A 17,605-nucleotide genomic window follows, 5' to 3' on the forward strand; every position below is an offset into this window, starting at 1 on the left:
TACACAACACTTTATTACTAACTACAGTCACTATGATGTACAGTAGATCTCCTAAATCTCCTATACCTTTATTCTTCAAATCTAAGTGAAATTTTATGTTTGATCCAACATCTCCCCAGTCCTCTTAAACCTCTAGTCACTCTTTCTGTGAATTTGGCTTTTATAGATTCCAAACATAAGCAGTATTTGTCATTCAGTGTCTGGATTATTTCACTTAGCACAAAGTCCTTCAGGTCCATTCATGTGGTTTCTCTCACATTTAAGGCAGTATAGTATTCCTTTCTGTATATGCAGTGTCTTTTTTTATCCACTGATAGACACTAAGCTCAATTCTAAATCTTGCTATTGTGTTCAGCACCACAATGACTGTGGGCGTGAACATGTGTCTTTGTGATCCTAACTTTCTTTCTCCTGGATACTACTCAACTTTCTTTCTCCTGGATATACTCAATGGTAGGATTGGTATATCTGGTAGTTTTCTAATTATTTTTAAGGAACATCTGTACTGTGTTCCTTAGCAGCTGTGCTGATTTGTGCACAGTGCACCGAGCTTCTCTCATCTCCTTATCCCTGACAACATTCACCTCTTGTCTTCGTCATGGCCATGCTAACAGTGTGAGGTGGCACCCCCTCCCCGCCTTGTAATTTTCTGTTTGAATTCCAGAGTCAGGAAGAGGGAAAGAGAGGAAAAGGGGGAGAGAAGGAAGAAAGGGAGAGAGAAGAGAGATCAAGATTCATTCAAAGAACTGGAGCCAAAAGAGTTAGACCGTGATTGCAGTGATTGGCATGGAATAGGGCTGGAGAGGCAGAACGACTCCAGTAAGGATCTCAGATCGTCCCTGCCCAAGAGGAAAAGAAAAAGTAGGGCGAACAGAGACAGGAACTGAGCAGTGCCTCACAGAGGATGTGGCATATTAACAGGATCTTGAGGAAAGGAAGAATTTGAATGCCGTGAAGAAGCATTAGCTGGGGCTGGGGTGACGGTAGGGGACACTGGCTGGGGAGGGCGCTCAGGTGGGGCTGGGGTGAGGGTGGAGCAGACCGGCTCCTGAAGACACTCGGTGCTCACTGGGAAATAGTGGTCATCTAGAGTGCATAAAGGGAAACAGGGAGCTGATCTCAAACAAAGAATTGAATCAAATTATTTTACTTTGAAAACATTTTACCCTTCTTTTAAAACATTGTTTATTTTAGGGTACCTTACCTGTTGAAACCCAAGAGACCACTTTGTATCTTACAGCTTTTTCTGTGATTGGAATTAGAAAGGCTTTTGATATATGCCCCCTGGAGGTGAGTATGAGTTTTCTTTCTCTAGCACATACTTAAGAGTAGGTGGGGCTCACCAACTAGAATACTCTTTATTTCAAAAGTTCCTTTCCCTTTTTTTTCACATTACCTGAAAATAACTTTAATACCAGAATCAAAGGGTTTCAGAACTGTGATGGGAGTTAGATCACCTAGTCCAACCTGTAGATCCATCCACAGCTGTATACAAAGATGAATTCAACTGCTCAGTGTCACAGACTGCCCAAGTGTAGAGTTGAGACAACTGGGACTGTGATGGGAGAATAATCCAGTGCTCCTAGCTTCCTCTAAATCCTACCGTCCTAGTTTGCTCTCTGTTTCTATGATAAAACACTGACCAAAACCAACTTGAAGAGAAAAGGCTTATTTTAACTTACAGATTATATAGCCCATCATCCATTTAGGAAAGCCAGGGCTAGAACTCAATACAGGAACCTGGAGCAGGAACTGAATCAGATACCATGGAGGAACGCTGCTTACTGGCTCACTTCCCCTGGCTTGCTCAGTTACCTTTCCTGTACAGCCCAGGCCCACCTGCTTAGGAATGGCACTGGACATAGTAAGCTGGGCCCTAATACATCAATTAGCAATTAAGAAAATGCCTCACAGGGCTGGAGAGATTGCTCAGTGGTTAAGAACACTGACTGTTCTTGCAGAAGACCCAGGCTCAAATCCCAGCACCCACATGGCACTAACAACTGTCCATAACTCCAATTCCACGGGATCTGACAGCCTCGTCTGTCCTCCACAGGCATTGCACGACATGGGTGCACTTACCTACATGCAGGCAACACACACATACACATAAAATAAAAATAATAAACCCAGCGTGGTGGCGCACACCTTTAATCCCACCACTCGGGAGGCAGAGGCAGGCGGATCTCTGTGAAGCTCCATGGCATTGCACAACACAGTTACATTCACATACATGCAGGCAAAAATAAATAAATAAATAAATAAATATAATAAATAATTTTTTGAAAAAAAAAGAAAGAAAATGCCTCACAGACATGGCTACAAACTAATCTGATGCAGGGAACTCCTCAATTGAGGTTCCATCTTCCCAGGTGACTCTAGTTTGTATCAAGTTGATAAAAACTAGCCAGCGTACCTACTATGTGTACACTGATGCAAAATTCAATAGTTTAGAGACTCTTTAGCATCCAAATAATGAGGACACACAATCACAATTTTACTTCCTTGGACTGTGCAGTTTGGTTTGCTTGGATTTGAGGGAGTGAAGAGAAAATACACCTACATAGATTAACATAGAAGCTGCCAAAGGTGGGCACTGGGAGATGGCTCAGTCCATAAAGTATTTGCCATGAGAGCATGAGGACCCAATTTCAGCTCCCCAGAACCAACATACGAAGCAGTGCATGGCACAGCTGCCACACCATCATGCCTGTAATCCCAGCACTAGGGAGGTGGAGACAGGAGGATCGTGTCTCATAAAACTAGGTGAAAAGCCATAAAAGATACCCAATGTCAATCTCTGGCCGCTACACACATGTGCATACATGTGAATATGCATCCACACGTCAATTAATTTTAAAAGAAGCTTCCAGAGGTTAACAGAGATAATGCCCCATTGTGGAAAGAGCTTGATCCTTGAGCTGAGGTTAAGTACTCCAATGCACAAAGCTGAAGTCAACTAGACAGGTCATTCAAACCAGAATCCAGAACTGAGATGGCTAAACTTAAGGGTATTTGCAGAAATTGAACCACAAAAATAAAACCATTTCTTTTGTTGTTGTTGTTGGTTTCAGAACCACTGGTATCTACACTTAAAAGAAAATAGTGAACAACAGAGACCTGTTCCCAGGGGTCCAGCTGTACTAGTGGACACATGAGACATGGGTGGAGCTGGGAGGGACTCAAGGCAGAATGCTAACAGGCTTTCCCTGACCCATCACCCACACCAGCTCTCTAGCAACCTCAGCACAAAGTGACAGGGACTCTGTCCCCAGGCATTCAGAGTCACAAAGTGCATCAGCATCTGTGCCCTCCTTTTGCTGATACACTTCTGTGATTTTTCTCAGTGTAATCCTTTTGAATGTGTGGGTCTGTCTCAGCTATGCTGACACACAATGAGAATCCTGTGTGTTCGGTGCTTCTTCACAGGGCCTGTGCCTGGTGACAGAATCAGAAACTCAAGGTTCAAAACCTCCCCAGGAAAAGTGGGAATGCAGAGGCCAAGTGTAGCCCAATTTGGACGACCACATGGTTTCTTCTGAAATAATCTTTGCCCCATCTCTTAAAGAATTTTCTTTGTTGATTGTATCCACATGTCTCCAGGGTCCTCTTTCCACCCTTCAACTCACCTGTGACCTCAGGGATGCTTCCATAGCTGATAGGCTGATGTTGGACAAAGAAAGTTAGTTTTCTTCTGCTCTTGTTTCCAGAAAATCAGCACTGCGCTAACTAAAGCTGACTCCTTCATGCTTGAAAATGCCCTCCCATCCAAGAGCATCTTCACACTGGCCATTGTGGCCTATGCTCTCTCCCTAGGAGACAGAGCACACCCAAGTTTTCGTTCAATCGTTTCAGCCCTGAAGAGGGAAGCTTTGGTTAAAGGTAGGACTCATTCCATATGGCTGCTAGTGATTACTAAACACTTAGAGTCTGTGCTGTGATACTAGAAAGTAGGTGGTATAGAAGGCCGAGTAAGATGCTCTCCTTGCCCTCCAAGAACAAACCATCACACTACAATGCAATAAATCCTGTTATTCATTCATTTGTTTATTCAGCAAATATGCATTCATTCATTCAACACCTAAGTATTGAGCATCCTATGGATTCTTCCTATATGCCAGGTACTGTTCTATACTCAAGGAATAAATCAACAAATAAACCAGACCAGAATAGATCTAAGTTGGATGAGTGTGGTAGTGCACACTAGTAATTCCAGCACTCAAGAGGCTGAGGCAGGGGGATCCAGAGTTCCAGATCAGCTTGGGCTATGTGGTGAGACCTTGTCAGAGAGAGAGAGAGAGAGAGAGAGAGAGAGAGAGAGAGAGAGAGGAGAAGAGAGAAGAGAGAGAAGGAGGGAGGGAGCAGAGAGAGAAAGAGAGAGAGTAACTGAGAGCAAGAACAAGAAAGTGAGAGAACGAGAGGAAGGAAGGAAGGAAGGAAGGAAGGAAGGAAGGAAGGAAGGAAGGAAGGAAGGAAGGAAGGAAGGAAGGAAGGAAGGAAGGAAGGAAGGAAGGAAGGAAGGAAGGAAGGAAGGAAGGAAGGAAGGAAGGAAGGAGGAGTAGGTTAATGAGATGACTCAGTGGGTAAAGGAGCTTGCTGCCAAACTTGTCAACCTGAGTTCAATCCCCAGGACACACATGGTAGAAGGAGAGAATCCACTCCTACATGTTGTCCTCTGACCTCCACACTCATGCCATGGCACATGTATAAAACACACATATAGACATAAAATAGATAAATGGAAGATAGATAGATAGATAGATAGATAGATAGATAGATAGATAGATGATAGAGAGAGAGATAAATAAATAGATGATAGATGATAGAGATAGATGATTGATAGGTGATAGAGAGATAGATGATAGATGATAGATAGATAGATAGATAGATAGATAATACATACATACATACATACATACATAGATGATAGATGATAGAATAGAGATAGATGATAGATGATAGATAGATAGATAGAGATAGATAGATAGATAGATAGATAGATAGATGATAGATGGATGGGAGATAGAGAGATAGAGAGATAGATTATAGATAGATGATAGATAGATAGCAGATAGATGATAAATAGATAGATAAATGATAGATAGATGATAGATGATAGATAGAGATAAATAGATGATAGATGATAGAGATAGATGATTGATAGATAGATGATAGAGAGATAGATGATAGATGATAGAGAGATAGAGGATAGATGATAGAGAGAGAGAGATGATAGATGATAGATAGATAGATAGATAGATAGATAGATAGATAGATAGATAGATGATAGATAGATGACAGATAGATGGTAGATAAATGATAGATAGAAGATAGATGATAGAAGATAGATAGATGATAGATGATAGATAGATAGATAGATAGATAGATAGATAGATAGATAGATGTAAATTTTTATTTTAAATTCAGACCCTTACGAAACTTAAATTCTGTTTGGGAGAGGAAAGTATGAGAAATAAGTAAAGCTGTGTACATACCTGTGACAACTGAAAGGAAATGCAGAGGAAGGAGATGGGTTGTGGTTCTAGACAGGGTACTTGAGCTGAAGCCTTGCAAGATAAACGCATCATTAGACAGTTTTGCCATTGTATGAACATCATAGAGTGTAGTGACACAAAGCTAAGTGGTGGAGCCACTACACAGAGGTTGCAGTATATATAGCATCGTCTATGTGGTCTACTGTTGGATGAAATAGCATTGTGCAGCATGTGGCTGGATTTGAGTGGAAACCTGAAAGGAGAGGAAGCAAGTCCATGGCTATCTGGCAGGTATGTCTAGTGTAAAAACAGCACATTCGAATGCCCAGGGGCCTGAGCATGCCTGGTACTCCAGTAACAGCATGGAGGCCAGTGAGATACAGAGCAAGAGGTGAAAAGTAGGCAGTAAGAGCAGGGAAGGAAAATGAGAGAGGGAGGGATGGTGGGGTGGGACATTAGAGGTTGTCACAGGGTCCCTCCGGGATGCTCTGTGCAGTTATGCAATGACTAAGGCTCCTGTCCTCATTTATTTTCTGTTGTTACAATGGAATGCCAGATACAGGGTAAAGGGAAGAAGTGCATTCTGACTGATGGTTCTGGAGGTCCAAATGCATATTTCCAGCATCTTCATGACTTCTGGTAAAGCCCTCATGATGGAAAATAGAAGGGCAAGTGGGCATGTAGGGGACAGAAAAGAGGATTGAACTCCTGGGGTAGACTGACCTATTCCCCCCAGAAGAGCATTCATCCATTCCTGAGGGCTCCATCCCTAGGACCCAAACTCCTCCCATCAAACCCCACTCCCTATGCTCTAGCACTGGGGACCAAAATGCAACACCAGTTTTGGTGAGGACAAACCAACTTATATTAGTTACTTTTCTGTTGCTGTGACAAAACACCATGACCAAGGCAACTTACAGAATAAAGAGCTTATTTGGACTTAGAGTTCCAGAGGGATAAGAATCCATCATGGCAGGAAGGCAGGGGGCATTGCAACCTACGGTAACATACTTCCTCCAGTAAGGCCACACCTCCTAAAGATTCCATAACCTCCCCAAATGACACCACCAACTGGGCCCATATAGAAAGTGTTCAAATACTTGAGCCTATGGGAGACATTTCTTTTTTAATTGATTTTTGTGACTTTCATACAATATAATTTGATGGTATTTATATTCCCTCCCCTATCCATACCTTTCCCAAATGCTCTCTGTCCAATTTAAGACTATATATATATATATAAAGACCTATGACCTATAGAGTCTAATTTGTGTTCTCATATGTCCTTCAGTATGGGTCCATCCACTAGTGCCTAGTTAACCTACCAAGAGTCCCATGAAAGAGACCAGCTATCCCCTCCCAGCAGTCATCAGTTGACAAAGTTCCTTAGGTTGGGTTAGGTTTTCTCACCCACTTGGGGGACATTTCTTATACCAAGCATCATACAACTTAAGCCACAGGAATGCCCAAGCAAGGAAATGAGTTGAAACCATTACCACCTGTGTAGGGCTGCCTCCAGCCAAAGCAGGGCTTTAAATTCCACTTTAGGTGACAAGGAAAGTCACTGGAAGGCACCACACCAAAGAATGTGCAACCTGGCTTATAGCTCACCAGGTAGCATTGACCATTGGCATGACTAGCAGTTCTGAGCCCTCTCCTAGCCTGGGTTTTCTAGAAGTTTATCAACTCTTGCATGAGGTTTATGGCCATCTACAAAATTTAGCCTCTGTCATCATTTTAAAAAATGTATAAGTTTTAACACATGCTTCAAAATCACTTCTGTGACAATTCAAAAATAACACAAAAAATGTCTTAGGTATTGTAAGATGGATTATAAAATCACAGAATTTAAACACTAAGAGGGAGCTAAAACTTACATTTCAAATACGGTAAATCCAAGTGTGAGAGGGAGAAGAAAATGCCTTGTCCAAGATCATATATATCATGTAATAAAGAATTATAAAAGGACACCTCAAAATTTGACTAATCTTCAAAAAATCATACCTTGCTGTTTTAAAAAAAAATATTTATTCCAAGAAGGATTTGAGGTGATCAGTTTATGTTACTAGAGCAATAGCAAGTGTAACTTAGAATCTGTGCTATGAAAAGTGCTGCATATGTGAAAATATGGGTGCTTTAAATTGAGATCATAAAAAAAATCTCCCTAACAATCTGGGTGTCACCTCATCTGCTCCCGGATGTGAATTTTTTTCTTCCAGGGAAAAAAACCATTATGTCAAATTTATCTTCCAGTCTGAATAATGATAATAACCTTTATATATGCATGATGCTTTCTGGTTTTTAAACACTTTTCTCTTTATTATCTCATGTGAATTTCAATACCTAAAACTAAGTATTATCTACCTAAAGTGTTTGGAGACTGAGTCCCACAGAACAAAAGAACCTGACTGAGTGGACCCAGTGAGTAGTGAGAACAGACTAGATTCCGGGTCCACTAATCCCCAGCGTATCACACTTGCTACTCTTGTCTTACCTCTCCCCTGCACATGTGGCCATTCTATATTGACCTTCTAAGATAGAGACAAGGAATGCTGGATTGTGGGATCTTATTTTATATTAATCACCTTGAGGAAGTTATACCTTATGAGGAAGGTAACTTCCAGAAAGAAAAAAAACCATAATACATCTGCTAGAATTACAGGCAAGTTCACATTTTCACACCTATTGATGAATGTGATGTGTTGCTATCAGGCAATCCACCCATTTACCGTTTCTGGAAAGACAGTCATCAGCATACAGACAGCTCTGCACCTAACAGTGGCACAGCAGGTATGGTGGAAACCACAGCCTATGCTTTGCTTACCAGCCTGAGCCTGAAGGAAATGAATTATGTCAACCCGATCATCAAATGGCTGGCTGAAGAGCAGAGGTATGGAGGCGGCTTTTATTCCACCCAGGTAATACATCACTGGCTTGTTCCATCCTCCTGTTTCCCACATTATACCTTCCACTCTCATTCTGGCCTCCATGCCTCAGTCAACCAAATGAGCTGCAATAGATACAAATCGATGTCTAGAGTCAAAGGATTTCTGGCAATTATCTGTATGGATAACTTTATTATACAGAGGAGAAAATGAGCCTTCATTTCAGGAAGCCAAATTAGGACTCAGTCTCTTGACTCTATGCCTAGCACGTGCTTCATTATTCTTAAAGACCATGGACGGCTGGTGGGTTATCAGCAGTTATATCATACCCTGTTTAATAGTGGTTGTCATGGAGACAAAGGTAGTGATGTTTCCTCTTCTGAAAAACTAACTGAAACGCTAATTGCTATGTGTTTACCTACCTATCAGTCATGTTTTATGCCATGACTACTGTTAAACAGTAGTATAACATACCGTTGCATACTGCATAATAATGCTTTGGTCAATCACAGACCACACATATAGCAGTAACCCCTAAGATTGTAATAGAGTTGAAGACTTCTTATTGCCTAGTGAATTTATAGCTATCATAATGTTGTAGTGCCACATGTTACATGTTTGTGGTGATGCTAATGTGAACAAAATCATTACACTGTCAACCACATAAAAGAAAGACCCAATTATGCACAGTCCATAATATTTGATACTAATTACAGTCAACTAGGTTACTGGTTTGTGTGCTTATTTGTGGTGAGGTGGGGAGGTCTGGCAACTGAATGCAGGAATTTACAGGAACTAAACACATGCTCTACATAGAACTGCCTTCCTCCCCCTATAATATACTTTTTTATTATTATTTGAGAATATAGTCATTCTACCTATATAAAGAATCTTCATTGAGAATAGCATGAAATGTTTCACAAGGAATACACTCAGGTCTCATGTTCACTGTGTCTCTTGATTGTTATTGAACCATATTATCCAGGTGCATGTGAGTACTCAGTGATGTTTGCACAATGGTGAAATTGCCTAACAGTTCACTCAGAGCATACTATCACGAAATAGTACATGACTGTGCATCTTCATTTAAAGTTGAGCTCAAGTGTTAACATCTTTGTCCTCTGGATGTACCTCTAATATTTATACATATACACATACTTATATATAAATATATATTTGTTTATATTTATCTTATGTATATTGGAGTCCCTCCAAATAAAGTTAGCAATCATTTAATGGGTTTCATTGTGAAGACAACTGGAGGCTTATCAGGAAAATATGCCCTATTGATTAGCATTGCTGTCATGGACACAGGCAGAGGAAATAGCCAGATAGTCACCATCTTGGATCCTATCGCAGGTCCCCATTTTATAGAGGAGGAAGATGAGGAAGATCCAGAATGGTACAGTTCACTTATTTATTCCTTCCTCAAATACTTTGTGAATACCAACCACATGTTCCTACTAAATGCAATAGAGAGTGTCTCAGTCATGACTTTGCTGCTGTAGCAGAATGCCACGGACTAAGCACTTTATGACAAACAGAAGTTTATTAGCTCAAAACTCTGGAAGCTGGAAAGACCAAGATTGAGGGGCCATAATCTGACAAGGACATTTTTTCTACGCTATCCCATGATGGAAGGACATAGAAAAGAACAGAGAGAAGAGAGAGACAGAGATCAGCCCTTTTATAAGGAACCTATTCCCACAGCAGTGGCATTAATCCACTTGTGAGAGTGGTACCACCAAGATCCCACATCTCACATCAGTTCTGCCCCCCACCCCAGCATTCCCGCATTGGGCATTAAGTTTCTAACACATGAACTTCTAGAAACACAACTCTAGCAAATGCCAAGGAAGATATACTTGCCTGCATGCTCCATGAATCTTACATTACAGTGAGGGAGGCCAGCACTCAACTAGCTAGAAATAAAAGTGTTAGAAGTTGAGATGGATACTCTAAAGGGCAGAAAATGAAACTTAAAACAGAGACTTTCAAGAAGGGAGTTTGTGGCCTCGCTGTGGGGTATTTAAACTGAGACCAAAGGGTGAGAAAAAAATAATCCTGCAGAATCAGAGGCATTTTGTAGAATGACTTGCCTCATTACATGTGCAGAATATGCAGGGGACCCAGACCCAGGCCACACTTCCTTTCTGTCCACACTTCCTTCCTGTTCCTGTTAACAACAATGTCCTTAGTAAGAAGGGAGTGACCATCCTTAGTAAGGAGGGAGTGACCGTCCTTAAACCTCAGCAATGGGTCTCTTAACCTGTTTCACTCAGTCAACTAGAGTTTTGTCTCCAGACAGTGCTGCCTACCCTCTCATAAGAAGGGACTTTGTAGAGCTGGGTGTGGTGGTGCATAGCATCTGGGAGGCTGAGGCGAGAAGATTTCGAGTTCCAGGCTACACATTGGAATTCTATTCTAAAACAAATTTTTTTCTTAATAAAACAGTGGATCTGTATGTAAACTTGGTGTGTATGAATAAACTAAGCATGCTTTTGTGCCTTGCTGATTGTTGCTAGGATACAATTAATGCCATCGAGGGCCTAACAGAATATTCACTCCTGGTTAAACAACTTCATCTGAATATGGATATCAATGTCTCCTACAAGCATAAAGGTGACTTCTACCAGTATAAGGTGACAGAGAAGAACTTCCTTGGGAGGCCAGTAGAGGTAAATGAAGAGTTTTCATATTTTGCAGTTGTAGTAGATCATTAAAGTCATCTCTCCCATCCTTATTGTATAAATGCATTTATTCACTACTTAAACATTCATGGAGAACCTACTGACTCCTAATCAGGGGTGTCTATTATATCCTGGGCACCAGAGATTCAAAAGACAAATATAAAGAACCTGTGTCTTAGAGACAGTCATTTAAACAGACATGATAAGGAAGAGTCCTGATACACACATGGAAGCATGGAGGGGAGCCTCCTGATCCAGGCTGGCAAGTGTCCTCATGTAGGAGAGAGAGCTAATACATCCGCATGTGTATGCCAACTCTGGAAGAATCAGGAGATGGCCAGCTGGAGAGAAAGGAAGAATATCTGTCATAGGTAACAGCACACACAAAGATACCATTGTAGAGTACACAAAAAGACCTATTTGAGAGTCTGCTGCTGATTCCTTTGGATCTTGGTCTTATATTCAGACTACAGTCAGAGTCAGCTTGGAAGTGACCTTTAGATCTCTAGATGCCCTGCGTCATGTCTTTTGCCGTGGCTAAATTTCTTAAAGGGAAAGCTTTGATGGGTGTTGAAAATTTTCCCAAAGTAAGGGACACATCAGGCAAAGTAGATTCCCTGTTGTCGTTGGCTGCTTGTACAGACAGGCTGATGCACACTTTTCTACTTCGCATGTGTGAATGTGGTATGCTTAATATAATGAATAGGATGGCCCTCCCTGTCTGCATGCTCAAACAAATCCATGCTTGTGAAAAGTAAACAGAGACGAGGAATAAACTTAGCGTAGAAATTGTAATCCAGTGGTTCATAACAACAAAAATAAAGGATAGAGCCATAGACAAAGATCTATGCCAACAATTAATGATCCAAAAATTTCAAGTACAAAACTGTTTCCTAACTTTCTTTGTAAAAACAAGATCTGGCAATGGGGCCCCAGGCACTGGGCATGCCTTTTTTCAACCTCCACTAGTCACGTGGCATATGCATATGCATTTATGTCCATATTCACTCACCCCTCAGGCCTCTGAAGGCATTTGTGCTATAATCTGTAGGTTGGGAATGTAGGTCTTGTCCCAGAGAGCATTTAGTAGTCACCAGAGAGTCCTAGTGAGGAGCTATAGGCCTGAGCAGCATAGTAAGCCTGTGTCCTAGTGTCACTCCTGTTGTACTGACAAAGTACCCTGACCAAAGCAACTTGGGGGACAGGAGTTTATTTTAGCTCAGAATTCCAGGTTCTGGGAGTCCGTCACTGCAGGGAAGTCAAGGTGGCAGCAGTCACATCACATCTACAGTCAAGAGCAGAGAGAGAATGAGCATGCGCCTGCTTGTGCTCAGCTCACCTTCTCCTCTTTTACACGGTCCAGGACCCAAACCCAAGGAATACTGCGGCCCACGACGGGTAGGTCTTCCCACATCAATTAATCAAGACACTCACTCACAAACAAGCCTACAGACCAATCCAGTCTAGACAATCCCCCACTGAGACTCTCTTCCCAAGTGTAAAGGAACTCTTGTCATCTTAAAACAACTCAAACCTCAACATGGATGCTGCTTCCATGCGAAACTTGGGCTTCAGCTTTTCCTCTATACCAGCTTTTCCTAAAATGTGTCCTGTGAAGGAATGGTAGGTTGTTGAATAAGCATGGAAACTCTAGTTTAAATGAAATTAACCCTGTTATTTAATATGTACATGACTGAGTATGGTGACTCCAGGAGGGAGAGTGCAGAGATGGGACACAGTACACAGCATTTCCCAGCCTTCTTTTTCTTTGGAACCTTTCCCACTCAGTATCTCAAAGCACCTGTCACTAGTAACTGCTGCTATATTCTGTCAGAGAATCTAGGAAAGTGGCCTGTGTTCTGGAGTTTACTAAAATTTGAAGGAAGGATTCCCAAGCTTGACTGCACACCAAGCTTCTTTTGTATCAGCGTGCTAAGCAAAGTGAGGGAAAGCTGCAGGCTGGGAGTGAAGGGGGACCTGAGTCTTCAGGGTCCTGCTCAAAATACTCTATTCCATAATGTCCACAAATTAGGGAGTATGTGTGGATGGTCGAGCACCTCTAGAGAGGAGAGGTGTTTACCTCAGCTCATGTCTTCACTTTCCTCTCAGAGTGGGAGAAAGAACAGCAAGGATGGATTTAGTAGGCTTGAATGGGGTAGCCAGGGGTTAGGGTAGGGTTCCAAGGATTTGGGGTATGGTACCTGGGGTTTCAACAAGCAAAAGCTAGTAACAAGGGGGGAAGATAAGTCATCAGGAGTGGAAGAGAGGTGCAAAGGGGAAGGGGGTAGAGGGCCAAAGATGTTTTGCACCCACTTCAGAATCCTGTGTCGTAGTGCTAATGGAAACAATCTCCATTGACCCACAAGATGCTGGTTTCTAAGCTAGACACCAAAAGAAATGTGTTCAGTTGGAAAATATGAAAAAAATACATATGTACACACATACACATACAGAGAAAGAGAGAGAGAGAGAGAGAGAGAGAGAGAGAGAGAGAGAGAGAGATGCAACCCAAAGGACCTCTGTTGATTTTGTTGGCTGGCTCAGGGGATCCCAGGCATCTTGTTTACATGTGGAAGGAAGGGTGGGGAGTTCCAGGGTATCCCAGGCATCTTGTTTGCATGTAGAAGGGAGAGGTGGGGAGTTCCAGCATCTCTCAGTGCCTATCACAGGCATAGGCTCTTCAACTGCATCCATTTAATTTCATATGAACTAAGAAGGGAGACTGCCAGGCATCTGCTCCCTCTTTCCCTCACTCTGTTCCCCCTCTCTATTGAATGATGAATGAAAGCATGTTTTCTCTGTCTATCCTTCCAGGTGCCTCTCAATGATGACCTCGTCATCACAACAGGCTATAGCAGCGGCTTGGCAACAGTACATGTGAGTATTTAACAGGAATACACCAAAGGGAGCTATGTGTCTATTTTACTAGGTAGCATAAAGAATAAGGACTTTGGCACAAAATCACAGAAGTATGGATCATCAGGCATAAGGGAGGATTCATTTATCTAATTCTTTCTAGCTGTCTTGACCATGCTCACAATTTTTTTTACAATCACCATTAATCCTTGCATATATACCCTCTTTACATTGTAGAAAATTTATGTATATTACATATAGTCATGCACTGCATAGTGGCATTTCTGTCAACAATAGGTCCCATGTAGGATGATTGCCTCACAAAACTAAAACACCTAGTGATGCCATAGCTGTCTTAGTTTGCATAAGTATACCCTGTGATCGTGCACAATGACAAAGTTGTACACAGTACATGACTGTATGTGGATTCATAGTTTATGAGCATAAGCAGAAGTATAAGCAACCTATAGGTGAAAGCATTTGTTTTGGTTAGCAGTTTCAGAGGGATAAGGGTCCGTCAAGGTGGGAGGCATCGGGGCAAGCCACAGGAACAGGAAGCTGAGAGATCACATCTCAACCACAAACTGGAAGCAGAGGAAGGAAACTAGAAGCAGGGCAAGATTATGAACTCTGAAAGCCCATCCCTGATGACATACTTCCTCTAGGAAGGCTCCACATCCTAAAAATTCCAGAACCTCCCCAAACACTGCCACCAACCAGGGACCAAGTATTCAAATACACGAGCCTTGGAGGGATACTTCCTATTCAAACCACCACAGTATTCATGTGGCGTTCATATACATGTGAACATATGTGAGTAGGTATCTGGGCTTGTATGGCTCATAACATAGTCGTATCTCATTTACATAGCATCTTTGAGGATTGATGTACTAATAAATCAAAGCTTAAGTTTCTTTTCACTTTAGCCACTTGGTAGTTGGGTTTTCCAAGCTTTTTGTATATGTCCATGCAGTCTTAAATTGCACATTCCAGGCAGAAACTAGCATTCTGTTGATGCTTTTTACTAGGCTCAACTTTAGCGCATTTCTTTTTTCACGGACTGTTTATAAGATGGCAGAGAGGAAGTAGGTTGTCCATTTCTCCCTCAGTTCTGGATGTTTATAATATACCTATTGAGAACACCCTCACCCATACAAACACACCTGGAATGTTTTGTTTTCCTTAATGGTGTGTTGGTTGGGAGAACCCAACACTTCCTAGTCTAATCACATTGTACATAATGTTAAAGTGTACATATAGACTCGGAGACAAGAACCTTGAGAGCTACCCTGTAGAATAAGGTGCTCATATCTGACCATATTGGATTTGGACCTAGATTCTGCATGGCCAAAAGTCATTGTTTTGCTTACTCTGGGCTTTTCTTCTGTGTTTCGCAATGTGGAGTTCGCTGAGTCATCCATGGACACCGTTTGGACTAGACACGGGAAGTGACCCTTCACCTCATCTGTAACAGCAGCATCACCATGAAGTCCTTCTCATTTTCCCATGTTAAATGGAATCTTTTTTCCATGTCCCAATTTAGGTGAAAACTGTGGTTCACAAAACTAGTACTGCTGAGGAAATTTGCAGCTTTTATTTGAAAATTGATACCCAAGACATTGAAGGTAAGATGGCCTAATTTACACTGGAATTTAGCTATGCTGCAAGAATGTCAGATAGTTTCCCTGATTAGGAAACAGCACTTGCTCAAACAATAACATTTCTTAATATAGTTCTTAAGCAAGTTGACATCCAAGTAAACATTACTACCATTTCTTATAACGGCTGTAATTTTTATAATGAACAGGAACTAATATCAAAATGATTTAATAACTAAACTAAACGTATTCAATATTAATGAAGATGTTGTTTTACTTATGATACCTTTAAAGAACTTAACTAGTTGTAAAGCCACAGACAGGACGAATTCCTTTGAGTTTCTATCTTTTTATGTAAGGGTTCATTCCCAGGACACCACCTTCTCCAGGGTTTTTATAACCCTGTTTGCTCTCCCTCCCACGCCTGTCTTTGCTTTCTCTAGTATTTATAGTGCGCTGTATTTTTTATGCACCTCTCTTTTTTTTTTTTTTTTTCAAACGTGACTTTCCCAAGTCTCTGCTGGGTGATTCCCATTTCCATGTCCAAACTCAGCTTCACTTGCATGCTCCTGTCTTTCTCCTCCGACCTTGGCTCCAGGGTTGTGGGGTCTCTCCCTTTCCTCATGGGTCGTTGGCCACCAGTCCACAAGGACAAAGGGAGCAGAAGCAATGAACGGGGTCAGGGACGGTCAGTGAGCACTGACAGAAGAAAGCCCTTCCGGGGAGGCAGGTTCAGTGATACAAACAGCTCCAGACTCAGTGAAACAGCTCCATTTATTCAGTGGGGGTTAGGGAAAATATAGTGTGGAGGCAGTAGCCAATGCCTCAGCTGATAGGTGCTCATAGTATGCTTTATTTACATGTGGCTAATTATCATATAGATAGAAAAAACCTGGGGGTAGTTTTTACTCCGGGTAACTATGCCAAAGGTCATGTTTTAAATGAGGCCAAGCACCGGTGCTTGGCAGCACTTTCCAGGTAAGTCAGGCAGGAAGCCCCTGCTGAGAAAGGAGCCAACCTTAACAGCAGGGTTCCCCAACACAGGGTCATGATACATGCTGACATCATCCATGTGTATGACTCAGACGTGTTCCTATAGAAAGCCTCCTACCACCAGCAAATCCAGTTATCTCCTCTTCCTCTTTCCAAATCCCCCAACACACTGCCAAAAGTTCTTATCTTCCTCAAGTGATAAGCACAACTTAAGTTATGCTTCTCCAATCATGGAGACTTCTTGTCCATAACCATGAATTACCATTAAAATCACCACGAGGTCAAATCATTTGTAAGGGTGTTCAGAGACTTTCTCAATGATTTGGATCCACATGTTCCAAATCAACTAAAAGCACTTTATTTTGTATTTTCTAATTTATTTGCTTATTTCTTTGTGTGCTAGCATCCAGCTACAGTGGTGACTCCGGATATAAGCGCATCGTAGCATGTGCCAGGTGAGCCCATTTCCACAAAGCAAGGGTTTTAGGGTCTTATTTTTGCTGTGATACTTTAATATCTTTTTTAAGGTTTTATTTACTTTTATTTGTCTGAATGTTTGCCTGCATGTATGTAAGTGCACCACATGTGTGCCTGAAAGAAGCCAGAAAGGGTGTCAGATCCCATGGAACTGGAATTAAAGACAGGTGTCAGCCACCATGTAGGTGCTGAGAACTGAATCCAGGTCTTCTGTAGAAAGTACTCTTAACCACTCTTAGCCACTGAGCCACTTCTCAAGCTCCTACTTTAATATCTTTCTAAATCTTAACATGTCCAGAAGATGCAGAGCTTTCATTTTTTTAATGCAGAATACAGCAAGTACTCTTCAGTAGTGACTTGCTACAAGAACAGCTTTGATTTTGCTCATATCTTGTTTTCTCTCCTGTTTTTGTCTTCCTCTGACTCAAATAGTATAGTGACCTTTTTAGGTATTTGTATTAGTTACTTTTCTGTTGCTGTGATAGAAACACTGACCCAAGCAACTTATAGAAGGAAGAGTTTATTTGAGCTTACAGTTCCAGGGGAATTACAGTCCATAATGGCAGGGAGGCATGGTGGCTGGAGGTGGCTGGAGCAGGAGCAGCAGAAGC

At 41.7% G+C, this 17,605-nt stretch overlaps 1 protein-coding gene across 1 annotated transcript in view; it reads left to right on the top strand.

Annotated features, from left to right (window-relative positions):
• Nucleotides 1–17,605, top strand: part of LOC103734494 (complement C5-like) — a 109,522-nt gene that overhangs the window by 76,419 nt on the left and 15,498 nt on the right. The window contains exons 27-33 of the mRNA XM_029563683.1: nucleotides 1,195–1,290; nucleotides 3,711–3,882; nucleotides 8,208–8,413; nucleotides 10,906–11,058; nucleotides 13,885–13,947; nucleotides 15,470–15,551; nucleotides 16,921–16,972. Of these exons, the coding sequence (XP_029419543.1) occupies nucleotides 1,195–1,290; nucleotides 3,711–3,882; nucleotides 8,208–8,413; nucleotides 10,906–11,058; nucleotides 13,885–13,947; nucleotides 15,470–15,551; nucleotides 16,921–16,972 (824 nt within the window). The remainder of the gene's footprint in view (nucleotides 1–1,194; nucleotides 1,291–3,710; nucleotides 3,883–8,207; nucleotides 8,414–10,905; nucleotides 11,059–13,884; nucleotides 13,948–15,469; nucleotides 15,552–16,920; nucleotides 16,973–17,605) is intronic.

The sequence above is a fragment of the Nannospalax galili genome, unplaced genomic scaffold, assembly GCF_000622305.1.
Source record: "Nannospalax galili isolate Female #2095 unplaced genomic scaffold, S.galili_v1.0 scaffold34, whole genome shotgun sequence".
Classification (NCBI taxonomy): Eukaryota; Metazoa; Chordata; class Mammalia; order Rodentia; family Spalacidae; genus Nannospalax; species Nannospalax galili.